This window comes from Amphiura filiformis, chromosome 4 (assembly GCF_039555335.1).
Source record: "Amphiura filiformis chromosome 4, Afil_fr2py, whole genome shotgun sequence".
Lineage (NCBI taxonomy): Eukaryota > Metazoa > Echinodermata > Ophiuroidea > Amphilepidida > Amphiuridae > Amphiura > Amphiura filiformis.
The window spans coordinates 4,355,245-4,374,683 of record NC_092631.1 but is presented as its reverse complement, the minus strand read 5'-3'; the positions used below and the strand labels follow the sequence as shown (position 1 = coordinate 4,374,683).

General features: G+C 36.6%; 1 protein-coding gene across 1 annotated transcript in view; it reads left to right on the top strand.

Moving 5' to 3' along the window:
* Window positions 1–251: 251 nt before the first annotated feature.
* The window catches only part of LOC140150482 (dynein beta chain, ciliary-like), an 87,298-nt gene continuing 68,110 nt past the window's right edge, over window positions 252–19,439 (top strand). Inside the window, 9 exon segments of the mRNA XM_072172507.1 lie at window positions 252–781; window positions 2,913–3,109; window positions 7,121–7,410; window positions 8,467–8,678; window positions 9,650–9,883; window positions 10,322–10,489; window positions 11,139–11,255; window positions 13,341–13,609; window positions 18,236–18,250. Of these exon segments, the coding sequence (XP_072028608.1) occupies window positions 434–781; window positions 2,913–3,109; window positions 7,121–7,410; window positions 8,467–8,678; window positions 9,650–9,883; window positions 10,322–10,489; window positions 11,139–11,255; window positions 13,341–13,609; window positions 18,236–18,250 (1,850 nt within the window). The 5' untranslated portion in view covers window positions 252–433.

Below are 19,439 nucleotides of genomic sequence, written 5' to 3'. Positions count from 1 at the left end.
ACTTCCCGTTACATTCTGAGACGAATATACCTACAGGTTACATTTGGACGATTTTGAGAGTAAATGCATTACAAGTAGTGAGTTCCCCCGGGCCAATGTAGCGGTGCATTTTTGATGACATTAGCAACTTCCTAGCAACGATATCGGATTTTCTCACCAAGTATCGATTTCTGTTTACACAGCGTCCATAGCGAAAGTATCATGGAGGCATATATGGGCATTTGAACGTTAAAATACACTTTTAAGCAAATGGAGATATGTGTGAAAGTTTTTACAAGAAAAGCAATGTTTTCAAGGAACAATTACGAGTGGAATAAGTGCCGGTAGTTGCAATATAAAGGCTGGAATTAATTTGATGGTTAGCCTAAATTGGCATTAACAATAACAACTTCTATACGATCAACAGGTGACGACTCCATTGACTCAGGTCAGAATGACTGAAGTAAAAGACCCTCGGATTGACTTTATTGCAGATTACTTGCTGAAAAGCTACAAGTTGAAGCCAGACAAGTGGGCAAAATGTATCGGAGTTGAAGAAAATAAGATTCTTATCTTAGAATTTCTTGAGAAGGCCGACAATCCACAGCTTGTTTTTACAGTCAGCTCAGCTGGTTTGATAACTCCGTCAATTGAATTTCCAACATCGCTGAAAACCAACAAAGCAATATATTTCATCAAAAGGAATAAGGAGGCAATTGGAAAAGAAAATTACAGTAAAAACCTAGTGTATGGGGATCTCTCATATTCACCACTTGAACAACTTTCTGCTCTTGTGGACGAGGTAAATAAAACAAGGCTAAAGCGGCCCATGTTGCAAAATGAGCTAAAATGTGCACACAAAAAACAAAACAAAACCCAGCAATTTGATTTTGGTGGTATTTATCTGAGATCTGAGATCTCAGTTTTGTATGGGGGCCAATACTTTGCACTAGTTGCCTTTCGTTGTACCTCCATCTTATTGTATTTTGTTATTTTCTATTTTGTATGTTTTTTAATGATGGAAAAAATAACTATGAACTATTTAAATTAGGGGTTCATTGAAATAAAATTGAAACTAAGGGCATTTCATTTGTCTGGGTTTCATAAGACGTAGGCCTACCAGATGCGTGATTGGTCAACAACCGGGCATATTAAACAACGAGCGTCAAAACACCATTAAAAATATTTGGATGGATAGGCCTAATTTTGATAATAGTTGCACCTTTTGATATTTCAGATATTTGGATAAAAAATTGGATATTATCAAGGCTGGATATTTTTACATTTCAGATATATGGATATTTTAGAAATTTAGTGGATATTATTAATATTATGGCTAATTAGGATATTTAAGATAATTTGGATAGTACTATTAAGGATATTTAAAATAATTTGGATATCAATATTTTGGCTAGGCCCTACCTAGGATAATATGGATATTTTACATAATTTGGATATTTTTATTGTGGCAAATTTGGATATTATTTACAGGCCTAATTAGGATAATTGGGATATTTCAGATAATTTGGATATTTTAGATAATTTGGATATTGCTATGGCTAATTAGGATAATTTGGATATTTCAGATAATTTGGATATAAGTTAGATAATTTGGATATTATTATGGCTAATTAGGATAATTAGGATATTTTGGATAGTATTTATAAGGATATGAATAGGCCTATTATAAATGTTTGAATAAATGCCTATTATGTTATAATAATATTTTGGCTACTTAGAATAATTTGGATATTTTAGACAATTTGGATATTATTATTATGGCTAATTAGGATATTATTGTGGCTAATTAGGATAATTTGGATATTTTAGATACAATGGAAATTCGTTGGCCTAATTAGGCAGGATAATTTGGATAGTTCAGATAATTTGGATATTTTAGATAATTTGGGTATTATTATGGCTAATTAGGATAATTTGGATAGTACGGTATTAAGGATATTATGGATAGGCCTATTTTAAATAATTTGGATATTAATATTATAGCTATTAGGCCTACTTAGGATAATTTGGATATTTTAGATAAGGATAATTTGGATATTTCAGATAGAGAGTATTAAGAATATTATGGATATTTCAAATAATCTGGATATTAATATTATGGCTACTTAGGATAATTTGGATATTTTTTGTGCATCAACCAGATGATCACAACATTTGATATAGCCTTTACGCTAAACGAACAGTTTATAAAGTTGTCTAAAAATAGGCAATCCATTTTCGAAACTTTTTGACCTCATAGCCTCAAATGTGACCTGCCTGGTATTGCCAGCCTGTCACCAAACAAAATTCGTATATAAACTGACTGGTGAGTGGATTTAGAATGTGATTTACCGTTTTAGAATGCTCTAAATTTGTTTAAACTTTGTGTTTGTAAGTAGCTAAGTCATAACTATGAGATATGTATCATTTTGGGACGAAATGTTTTGAGGATGAAACGGGAAGCCAAATGCAATTTTCAGAATTAAGCTTACCTCATCTGCATGCATGTTTATCAAGCTCATCATCATTGGTTAGCTGGCATAGCAAATGTTCATGTCAAATGTATATTTAGAGAAAGTACACGATACTTGCGTGTTCATAGTAGTTTGATTATTATTATGCATTTGAATTAATAATTTCTGCATGTTTTGCTCATTTGAAGCAAGTTCAGTATATTGTTAAAAATCATATTGTTAGAAATTTGGTAAATTTGAGATTGATGCAGAAAGTTATATTGCTTGTATTTTGCAAATGCAAAAGTGATGAGTGATGCATTCCTGGCAGTAATAGTTATATAAACTGAATAAACATAATTTTTAAATGAACTTTTGTTCGTCCTGCGTATAAATTTTCTGACTGGCTTGACATCTATACCTATTTAAGTTTGTTTTAACTCAGTTTTTTGATATGTTCCCCCTTCTCCACATTTCTAGGTGCTTGTTCCACTTCTTTCTAACCCAAGGAATCATGAACAGTGGCCCACAGTTGTATCCCATGATGTTCTAAGGCATGTTCATCATCTAAAGAGCAATGTCTACGTTGTTGCTGGTCAAGTTAAAGGCAAGACTCTTCTTCCATTACCAGTTGGATCAGAAAGATGTGCAGAAAATGGAGCGTCAGTGGAGGGAAAGTATGTGTTCTTTTTTGTTCAGCTCAAGCTAGACTTATAACATTATTGGGAAAAATTCTGGTATACCCTGCACACAAGTATAACCCCAACCCTAACCTTAACCCTAAACAAGAAATGTCTTTAAAAAAAGACAACGCAGTGATTAAAGGAAACATGATGGATTTGCCTCGGTTCCGGAGCCACTGATTTAAAAGTAACAGGTTTTTTAAGGCCCATTCGGCGATTTGCTCATTTGGACGATCGTATCGTGAGTCATCAAAATTCAGATTTTGGTACCTTTGCATTGTCATAGATGTGCTAACATAGTAATTCAGCTGAAAGCTATGTATTTAAGACAAAATTTACTTTCGCTGGAATCACTGAAAGCACTTAACTTAAGAGAAGTATAGAATAAATAATCTTTAAAACATGTCACATCTGAGACGAATAGTTATATTCGTCTCCGCTTAATGATTTTGTCACTGCAGGTTTGTCTTCAATGTTGTTAATTAATATTAATTGAAAGGTCAGCACAGCATTAACACTCAATGCCTAACAAAACTGAGATTTTGTATGAATTGAGTTACATGTAGATGCTGTAGGCCTATTTGACTTCACTTTAGTATATTCATATAAAGACAAGTAATTGAAATAACCAAGGGCGGCGGAACCGGGGGGCAGGGGGGCCAGTGGCCCCTCCACTTTTTTGCCCTCCCCCACTTTGAACCCATAATGTGCTGTGTGTAACATGTCTGGGTGAACATAAATAATCAAATCTCTATTCTAGACCTTAACATGCTTAAAGAAAGTGTAAAAATTATGCACAAAATGGCTTCAATTGGACCTTCATTTTGCAAAATTTTCCAACTCCCCTGTACTAGGACACCCAACACTAAAAGCAATAATTTATACAATTATAGTGAAAACTTATCCACGAATGGCTTCAATTTGGGCCTTCATTTAACCCATTTTCGGAATTTTCAAACTAAAATTGTACACAATAATAGTGCCAGAATGGTCCAACAAATGGCTTAAATTGGGCCTTCATTTTGCAAAAGTTTCTCACTTCTGACGGGGCACATCCCCCTCAGACACTTCTGTGTCGCATAAGCCTGACGCGATGGCTTCATGGCCATTATTTTAATTTTTACATCACCCTGACTGGGCCCCCCCACTTTCAACGTCGTTCCGCCGCCCCTGGAAATAACAGGTTGCTGGAATTGAATTTGTAACAATGTGTGATATCTGGTTTAGGGCCCAAGCCGGCAAATTTGTAATTGAGATCAAGGCAAAAATATGGTGTAGGGGCCAACAAAAATAACATTTAAGAAAATGGATACTACAAATCATCAGAACTCTACTAGAACCAAGCATATTGAAGTATGGCGGTTGCCCGGTAGGGGTCACTCCCATTGTGGCATGTACACCATCCGCAATAATAAAAAACAGCGTAAAACGGGTACTTTTTTGTGGGTAGGCGCGATCACGCTGCGTTTCGTGTTTAGGGTGTAATAAACATGACAAATTGGGGGAAAAGGTAGCAAAATTGCAATTGCTAATACGCGGAAATGAAATTTAGGGTATGAAATTTGATACAAGGAATAAAATCCCTGTTTAGGGTGTGAAACAGGCGCGTGTTACCTGTTTAGGGTGTCGTTTTTGCCAAGGGTTAAATCCTTGTTTAGGGTGCTTTCAAAAGTTGATAGTCGCGGAGGGTGTACAGGCGACAATAGGAGTGCCCCCACCCCCTCCGGGAAATGAATTGTGAAAAATGCTTCCTTTGTTCTGCATGATCAGATTGTGTCACATATTTAATACGTAACTTCTGGAATTTCACAGACTTTGTATTGGGTTCAAAGGGTTGCTTTTAAATCAGTATACACATAACTTAACGGGAATCACAAGAATGTGGTTTTTTAGTTTTCTTTAAAACAGCATTTTTGGAGTTATGATACTTTTTATCTGAGTAACAGGTTTGTAAAATACTTGAAACTATAATACTAACATAATACTAACAGTTCACATAGATGAACGCGCTTTATAAATCATGTGTGCACCGGTAATAAATAGGCGATGCACATACTAAGTACAGTAATAGATTTTTGTCAACTGAAGGCATACTAGACCCTGTAAAGGTCTATAATTATGCTGAAAGCAGCATACAGAGAACGTACATGTCAAGTCCACTGTGTGAGAGAACATGCACAAGGCCATGCGAATGTTTACCTTGGTGATGCTACAAGAAGCAATTAGTGCACTTGAGCTTGGGTTCATAAAAAATCTTGATAACAAACTCGCAGTATGCACTGACGTGCTGACCTGGTCAAGTCATTTCGCATGGTAACCTTCTATATTAACCCCACTACTCCTTTATTTAACCCCATCACAAAATGTTACGCCAGCCGTTATTCGCTGGTTTCCGATTACATCACAGTGATCACACGTTGTGTATAAAACGAGAAAATAAGTTTACTCCAAACCCGAACAACAACCGGAGACAAAGACTTTTTCAATTCACGTGTCATCCACGTGCAAGCTGACCGGTTGACATTATCTGAACGTTAACTTAATGTCCCTCCACATTAAAGCAAAATATAGTCCCATGACAAACATTTCCTCATCATTCTTCATTATCTTCTTTGAATTGATTGTCAGCTTCAGTAGACCTATACAACAATTGTATACGACAATAAAACAATTTAACATTTCCCACAATTATTATTACTTGACATGCATAATTTATTGCACGTGTCTGCAACTCCATGTGCATTTCCACGTGACTTTGACCATTTCACGTTTACTGACCTCTATAGCTCCATGTCCCTCCGCATTAAAACCATAACAAATAGTCCCATGACATAAATTTGTCATAAATGCACGGTTATTTTCGAAATTTTACTGTCACTTTCATTGACAACAATTAATACAACAGTAAAATAAAAATGTCAGCGAAAATTTTACTTGACATGCATTATTTCTCAATCTAAAACAAATCACTTTTCGATGACGTCATATCTCTATCCCTACCTTTATTGTGAATTAAGTTATCCAACTTTAACTATGCCTTGCGCGAAGTAAATTAGCGGGGCTAAACTTTTCGAACAAATACAATACACTAGGACATATTATTACACGTAGTACAATATTTGCCATTTGCGACATGCCTGGACATTGTGCAGATTTACAAAAACAAATGTTTCAACAGTTAAATATATACGCATTATATCATCAAACGCAATCGTGCAACTTCATTTTACTGGAACTCTACTATCACTAAGTACGCCACAGCCTTATCAACGAACTTATGCATATGCAAATGAGCCCAATTCTATACAAAATTGACACCACGCATGCGTCTAGCTCAGTGAAGAGGCCAGAGAGTTTCTAAAAATAGTGTGTTTCTAAAAATAGTATATTAAAATGAATGTTTTTTTCCAAATTATCGTACACAAACTCAACGCATATACAACAACAATTTTACATAAGTCAATCTTGAAATACATAAAGCTACCAAACACAAAAACAATTTCCACAGTCACAATTATGTGTCAAATAATTATATTTTATCCCCAGCAAATTCCGTATTATATCCGCCTGCGGAAAAAAAGGCTGTGCAGGGTAAACCAGAATTGTATTGATAACACATGGTGTGCAGGGTAAACCAGAATACCCATTATTGATATAGAATGGTGTACATGCAAATTGGGCCCAACGGCTACACAAGTTGGGACTTCATTAACAATATACACAATTGCTAAAAAACAATAATTTTCACCTATTATGAGTTGAACAAAGTTCAGGAGTTGTTGTTGTTTTTTTGTTTCTTAAAGAGGAAAAAGTAGTGAATTGCTGATTAAAAATTTGGCTTTGTAAAACAAACATAACAAAACAAATATGCACCCTGAATGTTTTTCTAGGGCTGCAGGACTGAACCTGGACTGAAATCATGCCTGCAGAACTAGCATGTACATCTATGTAATGTACCTAAACATAATAATTGAACTTGGTGTACATCCATCTTATTTCCTACAGGGATGATTCCTATGATCGCAGCCTTGTGCACGCCATCGAGTCGGTTATCATCGATTGGACGCATCAGATCCGAGATGTTCTCAAGAGGGACTCCGCCCAACCCTTGTTAGAAGGCTTGAACCCAGGACCTGCTGTGGAGATCCAGTTCTGGAAGGCTAAGAGCGAAAATCTAGACTGCATCTTCCAGCAGCTGAGGGATCCAAAAGTACGGAAGATGAGGGAGCTTCTGGAAAGAACAGAAAGCAGCTATTTGCCATCTTTCAAGAATATTGAAAGAGATGTGGAAGCTGGTGAGTGTTAATAGCAGAATTTATAATTTTCATAATCTTAACTTAATGTTGTATAGAATGGCAGCAGGTTGTAGTATGGATGAACTTGGGACCACACCACTAATACATTCCCCATGTGGGTACAATGTATGCTGTTCTGTAATGTGGCAGCTATTCAAATGCAAATACAATTTCAACATACTTGATTGCTTTCACATCGTCTGCTTTTATTTAGTGGTGTGAATTCAATTGCAGTTTGAAGAAATTTTACTTATCACATATTTGTAATATACATGCTGTATCAAAATGATTGGTACACATTAGTTTTGATATTGAAAAGCCTACTTCTTCCAAATGTGACTTTGGTTCCTTTTCAAATGATGAGAATTTGCATGTTTGAAGATCTTTTATAATGTTAATCTACAAACTTGTTGCATTTCAGTGAGACAGTCTTGTCCATATAAATCGTTGGAAACTGATGGGTATCAATTATTTGATATAGCTTGTATTTAGTGTGTATTACCTAATTCTGAATGCAAGATACAGAATCTTGAATCCCAGTTACAATTTACATAAACCTCTGCAAAGGACTAATATATGCACCAGAGAAAAACACGATTTGGGAAGCCAAAAAACGCACCACTGTTTTCCAAAAAACGTGAAAAATCACAATTCCCCCCCCCCAAAAAACCGCAAAATTATTGGGACATATTGATCTAACACGCATTGCTAGTTGTTCAATAGAAGCAAAAGTATTTAAAATGTACAACTTTATCCAGCTTTGAATAAAAACCTCAGAAGTTTTAGGTTTTTTTTTAAATAGCAGTTTTTCTCTGGTTCCAACCTTGAATAACAATAAAGTTAGGGTCTATAACTTAAAGGAAAAATTTAAAAAATTAAAAATTAAAAAAAAAATTTGTTTGAAAAACCCCAATTGCACCCCAAAAACGCAGCGAATACCGCGATCACATTTTCCATTGGATTATAAAGGTCCTCAAAGAGTTCACATGTCTTTCCTGAAAATTTACCAATGTACTAAAATCACCTAAAAATGTTACCTTTTTATCTGCATAATAGCACTGACTGAAGCCCAGGACATCAACATCCATCTGGCACCTCTACAGCGTTTCATAGATGAGCTGGAGCAATTGGATTTCCCTGATTTGGGTAAATACTTGCCTACCATCATGCATGTCATCTGTCTGATCTGGAGTAATTCTGAGTACTACAACACTCCACCAAGAATCATTGTGCTACTTCAAGAAATCTGCAATCATATGATTGAACTGGTAAGTTATGTGCCCAATACCGTAAAACATCGTCTACAAGCATATATAGTGTTTTTTTATTAAAGCTAAATTAATTCAAAACAAGTGAAATATGCCAATACAATAGATTGGTCTTAGAACAATATGCCTGGATCCGTAATTTATTTGCTCAAATTCCATAATGGCACCTGTATTAATGGAGCTTTCATCAGAAGCACTCTATATGCTTGTAGACAAGGTTTTACGGTATACGTGTAGTGATATCCTTTCACAATCATCACCACCAACAAAATGCATTACTTTTACATTCATAAAGTTCACAAGGTGAAAATTTTCCTGTACATATATTAGAATGTATCACAGTTCTGGTCAGCAATTTAAAAAGATATGTTTTGTTTTGACATGGTACCCATCAGTCTGCAGTCAACTGGTATCATAATTGTTCTGGTATGCACTTGTGAATACGACTATGCATGGCACATAGAAAACCTGATGTATGTGCAAAAGGTCGTAGACTAAATCCATTAGTCATGTACACTACACATGTATTTGTATGCTTCATATAGTGACGACTGAATAACTTACAGTTCATGTTGTGGCGGACTCAAGAAAATATTTTTTTGCGACTTTGGTTATGCGCCATAGCACGACTGACTAGCGACACCCGTGTACCACATTGTTTGTACCGCGCCGCATGCAGTGACAAGATCACGCTCTGAAGTTCTAAAAACAATAAACTTGGTCTTTGACACAACTGCACAGTCTTAGTGAAAGTTTTTTCCATGTAGTTTTCTCAGTCGTCAATCCAAAAGGTTGACGAATGAGGGCGGTACTCTAAAATGGTCAGTTGGTCGAAAAAGATGTCATACACGCACATACTGCATAATGCACTGCGAATAACTCTTAACAAAATATGTTTAGTGAATGCATACATTTGTACATACATGTTGATATGATAAGCCCATCTATTTTGTCATTAAAAACTTTTCCAGTGTACCACCTTCCTGGAACCAGGAGAGATCTTCAAACTTGAGCCAGAGGAATCCCTGGAGAAAGCCCATAGTGCTCTCACTGTCCTACATGCATTCAAAGATATCCACCACGAGCACAGGAATAAACTCAAAGATTATTTCAAAGACGGCAAGAAACCACTGGAATGGGAGTTTGCATCACCGCTGGTGTTTGCTCGGTTGGATAAATACACAGAGAGACTGGAAACTCTAGAGGTAGTGTATTGTTTTCCTTCCATTAACTGCTCAGGGCACTTACAGTCATTTTGGGTGAATGCTTTTTTTTTTCCATTGACAAAATCAAATTGTTTTAATAAGTAATGTTTTAATCATGATAACATACCCTTTTGATAATGCTTCTTAGACAATTTGTAAATATTTTGTTGTTAAAAAGTTCTAAAAAAAGTGTAAAATGGAGCACATTTGCTTGAGCACTAATGATTAACTTAATAATGTAGGTAATTCAAATGTGTTCATTCAAAGTATCGCTATGTTAACATTTGATAGGCTATTGATGCATATGAGGTCCATGTTTATCAAAATAATTATGGCACAACATATAATTTGGAATAGGACCTAAATGCTATATATTTACCATTGCCAAGTATTATGAATATGGTTTAATCTGGTGGTATTTCTTTGTTTTTGTTTTAGAAATTATTTGAGACCACAGTGGAATTCAGCAAGCTAGAGAAGACCGAGATGGGCAGCATGAAAGGCAAAATGTTGAGTACTCAGGTAGAGAAGATCCACCAGGAGTTCCTGGATACAGTCAAAGTGTTTGGAGAGAGAACATACAATGCACTGGATCCACAATGTCAGGTATGTATAACAGAAGGAGAACATCATGTCGTCTGTGATTCGTTGTAGTACTTTTGCATATTTACCAATGAATACTATCTGTTAGGAAATTAAATTAATAATATTGGTGCATAACCCATGAGGTACATATAACAATCATACATTATAGTGAATATGTTATTTACATTGACATGAGCTTAATTGTCCTAAAGAGCAAACAGCAATCAAATTAATAAGAGAGTAAAACCTTGAAATGCACAAAGAATAAATAATGTCAAAACCAATCAGTTTATCTTCAGAGTCCACCACAAAGTTGCAAAGTGTTCACATGGCTGTACAATAAGAAATGATGTCTACAGGCTTTTGCAAAGTGCTTTCGCATTAAAATAACTGGGTCACGCCTGCGTCTAGCGATGCTACGCAGATTGATCGGCGAATGAGGGGCCGATGTGCTGATGATGTGATTCAATCAGAATGAGATTTCATATTTACGCCATAAACTGTGTCAAATCGGGCACTGCGAAAGGTCTTTTCAAATGGGTGTAGAAATGTAACCCAGTGTATTTCACCCTCATCATTCCCAGTTGATTTGTAGTATGGTTCATTACTAAGAGACCAATTGTGCACAAGAATGTAATTTTGTTACAACATATTTTTGTTGTTTTCACAGGAATTTGCTGATGATTATGACCACTTTGAGAAGCAGGTGTTTGATCTAGACCGAAGACTGGGCTCCATTCTGTGCCAAGGATTTGATGATTGCGCTGGCTTGGAAAGTGTCTTCAAGGTAGGAATAGGAGTGAAACTATACTATGTGATAAACATGCACTGCAGCTGTGTAGGCTGTTGTAGTGTGTATAATTGGGCTCCATTCTGTGCAAAGGATTTGATGATTGCGCTGGCTTGGAAAGTGTCTTCAAGGTAGGAATAGGAGTGAAACTATACTATGTGATAAACATGCACTGCAGCTGTGTAGGCTGTTGTAGTGTGTATAATTGGGCTCCATTCTGTGCAAAGGATTTGATGATTGCGCTGGCTTGGAAAGTGTCTTCAAGGTAGGAATAGGAGTGAAACTATACTATGTGATAAACATGCACTGCAGCTGTGTAGGCTGTTGTAGTGTGTATAATTGGGCTCCATTCTGTGCAAAGGATTTGATGATTGCGCTGGCTTGGAAAGTGTCTTCAAGGTAGGAATAGGAGTGAAACTATACTATGTGATAAACATGCACTGCAGCTGTGTAGGCTGTTGTAGTGTGTATAATTGGGCTCCATTCTGTGCAAAGGATTTGATGATTGCGCTGGCTTGGAAAGTGTCTTCAAGGTAGGAATAGGAGTGAAACTATACTATGTGATAAACATGCACTGCAGCTGTGTAGGCTGTTGTAGTGTGTATAATTGGGCTCCATTCTGTGCAAAGGATTTGATGATTGCGCTGGCTTGGAAAGTGTCTTCAAGGTAGGAATAGGAGTGAAACTATACTATGTGATAAACATGCACTGCAGCTGTGTAGGCTGTTGTAGTGTGTATAATTGGGCTCCATTCTGTGCAAAGGATTTGATGATTGCGCTGGCTTGGAAAGTGTCTTCAAGGTAGGAATAGGAGTGAAACTATACTATGTGATAAACATGCACTGCAGCTGTGTAGGCTGTTGTAGTGTGTATAATTGGGCTCCATTCTGTGCAAAGGATTTGATGATTGCGCTGGCTTGGAAAGTGTCTTCAAGGTAGGAATAGGAGTGAAACTATACTATGTGATAAACATGCACTGCAGCTGTGTAGGCTGTTGTAGTGTGTATAATTGGGCTCCATTCTGTGCAAAGGATTTGATGATTGCGCTGGCTTGGAAAGTGTCTTCAAGGTAGGAATAGGAGTGAAACTATACTATGTGATAAACATGCACTGCAGCTGTGTAGGCTGTTGTAGTGTGTATAATTGCATAAAGACAGAAGTGCATTGGCTGATTGAATGATGTCATGAAATGCTGGCACTGCATTTGCTGAACAAGCAGCAAGCATTGTGTGACTTTATGATAAACCGGGAATAACACATCGGAAAGTGCCATACTTTTCTAGCAGGGGGATAAATCCCCCCAATATTTTGCCAGGGGGGATGGTCCATACAATCACCCCCCAATGTTGACGCCTTGATTTCTGACCAAATTAACCTCATATTTGCCCATTTTAGCCCCAAAAGTACAAATCAGTTTTTTAGCTTCAAAATAGCAAAAACATTTGAGCGCTTCACGCGCATTCGTACCGTAACCTTATTCTGTCGCTAAAAGTGCTGGATTCACTATACTTCAAGAATTTTTTCTCAACCCCATCCCCCCCCCCCAATGTCAAAAAGAAATCTACGCCACTGTTTGTGAAGAAACCAGAAGCCAAGTGAAATGTTCCACAGACTTGTGTTGTTAAAATTCTCTTCATTTGTGTTTTGATAATTCAGGCTTCGAAATAAGAAAAAATCGAAGGGGTCTTTTGGACCCCTGCCTCTGAAACTCTGGGGGTCTTCACTTATTTCAAGAAAATAACATAACACTTTTTCCTGGTTTTAATTACAAAATGTTTTATTGTTTAGAACATGTTACAAAATGTAAACAACTTCACCAGTTCATGTTAACAATTATTACACACCAGGTAATACCAGTAAAAGGTGTCTTTTTGTTTTTTTGCCAAAATAAGTATGGAACAACAAAAGTAGAACATATCCACTGTGTCTGCTCAAATCTTTGTGGATCCTAGGGACCTTTCCCTTATGATAGGAAAGTTGAGGGTCTTTACTTACTTTTGAGAGTGTTTGAAGCAAGGACCCTCCTTATTTCGAACCCTGTTTGATATTAATAGTTCTAATTTCATATTTTTTCTTCACCAGATGCTTGACTGCTATGGTCCAATGCTAGACCGTCCAGTCATTAAGGATGATTTTGAAGACAAATATCCACAGCTTCTAGTCATGTACAGTGGTGATTTGGACAGTGCTAAGGATATCTATGATTCTCAGATGACTGCTATAGAATCTTCAAGTGGTCTACCACCACTCAACAAAAATATGCCTGAAATAGCAGGGGCACTTAAATGGTCCCATCAGCTGAGAGCTCGTATTGAGCATCCAATGTCATGCTTCAAGCACTTGGAACATCCGTAAGTATATATGTCATGTATAGCAAAGAAGCGAAGAATAATTAAAATGTCGTAAAAGAATATTTTATTACACAAATTTTCGGGCCTCGCCCTTCGTCAGGTGACAAAAATAGTGTTGTGAGGCCTACACAAGAGAAACATTTAAAACATGATTAAAACGCGAGCGCAGGTGAATGGTGGGAGCGACACGCAAGCGACACATGAGCGACAAGCGGGTAGAGCGTATACAAATACAGCGCGTTAAACATGATTAAGTTGGAAAACCTAACGCGTAAGACGGAAAATAAAAAATAAAAAATAATTATAAAATACGCAAACGCGTGCAAAGCAGTACAAAAAAAAAAATTATAGGCGTCGGCGCAAAGCACAAGCGTAAGCCAAGGTAAAAAGCAGCGTAGAGCGTATACAAATAAAGAGCGTTAAACATGTTTAATTAAAAAATGCACGCAAAACGGAGAATAAAAAAAAAAAAAAAAGCGCGGGCAAGCGGCGTAACAATGCGAGGCCTAAAGGTTGAAACGCGTGGAGTGAAAAGGGGAAACCGCGCGAAAAAGTATAAGAAAAAGGGAGCTCTACGCGTTTTTACCTTGGCTTACGCTTGTGCTTGCGCGACGCCTATAATTTTTTTTTTGTACTGCACACGCCGCTTATGTATTTTATAATTATTTTTATATTTTTATTTTCCGCCTTTACGCGTTAGGTTTTCCAACTTAATCATGTTTAACGCGCTGTATTTGTATACGCTCTACCCGCTTGTCGCTCATGTGTCGCTTATGTGTCGCCTCCCACCATTCACCTGCGCCGCTTTTTAATCATGTTTTAAATGTTTCTCTTGTGTAGGCCTCACAACACTATTTTTGTCACCTGACGGCGGGCGAGGCCCGAAAATTGTGTAATAAAATATTCTTTACGACATTTTAATTATTCTTCGCTTCTTTGCTTCCTTCATCAAATGTCGACGCAGTTAATTTTCTATGTCATGTATAGTATGTTTTGATGACAGTATTCAAAATTCACCAAAATTGCCAATGAAGCATACATGACATTAAGCTTACAAATTGTTAGTAAAACTCTCTTCCTTCATCAATCATTCATGCCTTTTATAATACAATTTGCGCAATGTTTATTCAGTGCTATTGTAATAAAGATTAATAACTTTAAAAAATAGAAAATAAAATTAAAAGCATGCATCACTGCTGTTGCCGTATTATGCTAATATTACATTATTTATGCTAATATTCCATTAGTAATAATAGTATGCTAATATTGGGCTATTCCAGTTGAAATCCACACTACCCCTGTGGAAGATTTTGGAATATCTTCCACAGGGGGGTGTGTTTTCAAATCTAACTGGTCAGGGACCGGGTGAATCATTTTGAAACCCATACTCCCCATGTATTATGGCTTTACCTAGAGTGAGTATTTCAAATGGAAGTTACCCAACTGTCAATTCTATTCAAAACTGATACTCACTCAGTGGAAGACTTTTGCTAAATCTTCCACAGGGGTAGTGTGAATTGTAAATTGAATAGCCCATTCCATAATGTGAGTGTGCAAGTACAGAATGGTGTCCTGATACACTGATTGACATAGGCCAAAATAGCAATATATTTGCTGATCAAGGAAAGTCCGAGCAGGGCACAGCTATCAGCAATCAGCACATGCACAGCTATGATATAGATTGTACATACACAAAAAACATTTGCCTTATCTTGTGGTTATTTATAACAATTAAAATGTGTGTGCATCATTTTGATAAGCTGTAAACATATTCTTTAGAATAACTTTCTTCTTTATACTACATGTACTTGCATGATGTAAATAGCAAAGAAACCTATCAACAATAAATTTACCATACCATAATCATCTAATTGTTCAATTAAGGGGTTGTTTGGAATGACAGGTGAGTCAGGGGTCAAAAACAAATTTTTTAACCTTTTTGACCTCAGCACATGTGTATGTATGATCTGCCATACAAAAATTAAAAAAACAATACCTCAAAGTATCATTTTTTAATGTTTTTTGTCATAATCACGCTTTTCTACAAATTTCATCTGTTTGTACCGGGCGTGTCTGTTGCCAGGTAGGCCTACATGACAGCATAGACACACGTTACAACCTTGAATAATAATACAGAATTGTGACGTTATATTCTTCTTAACCTATCTTAGAACTGCCTATTATTTCAATTGTTATACTGTTCTGGTTGGTTTATTGCATATACTGTATAGAAATTATGTAATATGACGTCGAGCATGACAGAGTCATCTTCATTCAAATAAAATTCAGGTACCCGTAAGGTACCACGGAGCAATTCGCACGATAATACAATAAAACAGATGAAAGGTATGAATGGTTGTGGAATCGAATTGCAGACCTGTCCCTCTGTCACCTTAGCACTGCATCTCGTAGGCAATGGTAGGTAATAAACCAACCGGAACGGTATAACAATTGAAATAACAGCATGTCTTGGTCTCAATTCAAGATGTGCAATTTGGACACACCTACTCGTTGGCTGATTTATACTTCTCAAAGTGATATCAGAAAAGCCACTATCTCATTGTTCATTGGCCCGCAGTATGCGCTCGCCCCGGGGCACTCAACTTTAGAATTGATGGGTATATGTGCCTACAAGCGTCGCGAAGTAGGCGCATATCAGTACAAAACGTTGGGGGTTTTTTTAAAAAAAAAGGGTCATTATGTACAATCAAAATGAAAAAGGGGTCATTGGGTATAATATTTTGAAAACTGAAGGTGCCTGGTCATCGGGTATAGTCGGCTTCAAAAGAGGGGCATATATTGACAGGCACATACCGTCACCTCTAAAGTTGATGCCCCCCCGGGTGCTCGCATTATATTTTGTTCATGGCTCGGTTTTTAAAACTCCCACACATCACAATAAGGCTATTGAAAAGTGTATAGAATAGCTAATGATAGACCTGTCCCTGCGATTAGTCGCGGACCCGAGCGACAATATAGTAAACACATCGAGTTTATAACACAAGTGACAGTAGTCGTGAATTATGGAGGGTTTCATTGAACTTCTACCAGCAAAATATGGAATAATACTAACACAAGACACCAATCGAGATGATGATACCAGCCATAATGGAAGGCTTGTATTTGACCTTCTTATGAATCCAATTTAGTGGCGAGAAGTTAAAAAGGTAATGTATATTTTCAAGAAATTTGGGTTCAAAATTCCGTATCAGCTCGTATCATCAATTCCGTAAATATGGCGATAGAGGCACAACTTGACAATAAACTGAACTATTGAAACGTAAAGGACGCACTGGATACACATAAATTTGTGTTTCCTTGCTGGCGGAATAGTTGCAAAACTCTAATTAAAAAAAAAAGTTGGACAATTTATGAATTATGATTGGCAAAATAGCGAAAGGAAATAGACTTTTCCAACCATGTAAAACTACACTGGGTTGTTGACATGGTCGACATACATTAAGGCATACGCATGTTCCTAAAGTAGGAGGTAAGTACTATAATTAATTGTTTAAAGTGCTCAACATACCAGCAAAAAGTCATAGGGTCATCAGAGTACAGGGACTTTGTGAAATACTGGGTACCAAAAAAAAGTGCGTGAGCCGATATGCAACATCAAATATAAAAGCCGATTTACATAATTTCCCATGACCTTACAGAAGTGATCGTGCTCAAATATAAAAATATAGAGTTTGGTCCTTGATATGCACCATCAATTGTGTACTTGTGATCAATATTGCTAGGCAAACAATCACAGCAAACATGCCAAAATCCTCCCATTTCTCCTCCATTTACACACATATAAACCCATCCCTTAAGGGAAGGGGTATGAACGTTGGACAGTATTTATTGTGGGACATTAGAGCACATCAGACATATCGAATTGCATTCTGAATACGAAGAATTTCCTTCTGATATCAAATAATTTTGATTTTTTGAAATTCGTAATGTAATACACATTTTATGGCAAATCATTAAAATTGATATTTTTATATTTAACAGTACTTGAAGTAAACTTTATAAATCTGATGATAAAGTGTATGTAGGTGGGATGAAAAGCCGACGATCAATTGAAAATTTTGACCTTTAAGTATTGAAGATATGGATTTTTTCCCAAAACACCAAAAAAAAATAGGTCTTTTGGGAAAAAATCCATATCTTCAATATAAAAGGTCAAAATTTTCAATTGATCGTCGGCTTTTCCTCCCAGCTACATACACTTTATGAATATATCATTAGATTTATAAAATTTATTTCGAGGACTGTTATATATCAAAAATTTGAAAAATATTAAATTTTAATAATTTGTCATAAAATTTGTATTATATCGTGAATTTCAAAAAATGAAAATTATTTGATATCAGAAAGACATGCTTCGTATTCAGAATGCAATTCGATACATCTGAGGTACTCTCATGTCCCACAAAAATACTGTCGAAACGCCTCTAAACGCTCATTCTAGATCCCTTAAGGCTTCTACCATCTCATTTAGTAACATGACTTGTCGTTTCACCATTGCATGATATCTTATCTCTCCTGTCACTTTTTACATCCCATGCTCATATTTTTGCAATCGCTATCATCATCGTATCTTGCCAATGATGCTTTTCTTACTACATACTGTAGAACTGGAGTCAAGAGGTAACAGCTTGTTTCTGACTTTTAATGTGATGGGAACAAACTATATATTGATTGAATTTCTTTGGGAATATTAAGTATAGAATAACCTTGGCATCCTCTCCTAGTCTTATGTAGCTCTAATCATGACCATAACCTTGACAAACATTGATCTTTGACCCTAAAACACATGATACAAACGGTATTCTATCACAGATACTGATTTTCTTAGAACAAGAATCTTTTCAAGCATATAGTTTGTTCCTAAAACATTAAAGATAACACACCTTCTTTTTATTGCAGTTTGACTTGTATACCGTCACTGGGCGGGAAAAATCTCCTTTGTGCTTTTGGGCCCCTGCACATGTTTAAAACAAAACTACCAACAGGTTACATAGGAGGTTTTGCTTTAAACATGTGCAGGGGCCAATGACACATAGGAGGTTTTTCCTGCCCAACGACAATACATTTTTTGAGTGGATTTCTGTTAAACTAACCATTTCCCAGATTTATTTGACTCAAGTTGTATTTGTTGGAGAATGGGGGTACATTTAGGAGGGGTTTGACACATCTAGAACATGATTTCAATGTCTTTAAATGCCTGTTTGTTTGTTTGTTTGTTTGTTTGTTTGTTTGTTTGTTTTCATCTAGGGATAGGCTCAGGGGCGTAGCCAGTTTTCTTGGTCAGGGGGGGGCAAAATAAAATTTTGGGGGCACAGACGAAAAAAAAAAAAATTGCAGTTGCATCATACAATACATAGAGACTGTATGTCTTCGAGCTTCCCGAAAGGGGCCTTATGGGGACGATGTGCGCGCGTAGCGCGAAAAAATGGTATTTTTACACAATTTTCGCCCATTAACCGGCTAAAAAAGGGCTTTATTGTTACAATTTGCTCAAGTAACGCGGAAAAAATTTTGTATTTTACACTATTTTGGCCCTGAATTTTGCTCGAAAAGGGGCTCCTTGCCCTTTTTCTTTTCCTTTGCCCTCCTGATTTTCTCTTTCATTTTTTTTGTCAGAGGGCACTTTTTCTTTCATTTTTTTTGTCAGGGGGCACTCTGCCCCCCTGCCCCCCCCCCTGCTGGCTACGCTACTGGATAGGCTGTATAGGTGAATGATTTATAACTACCATATGTATTGCAAATCGCAAAATACAATGAATTTGTTCTTGTTATTGATCTAAAACAGTTTCTTACAATATTAATTTCATCT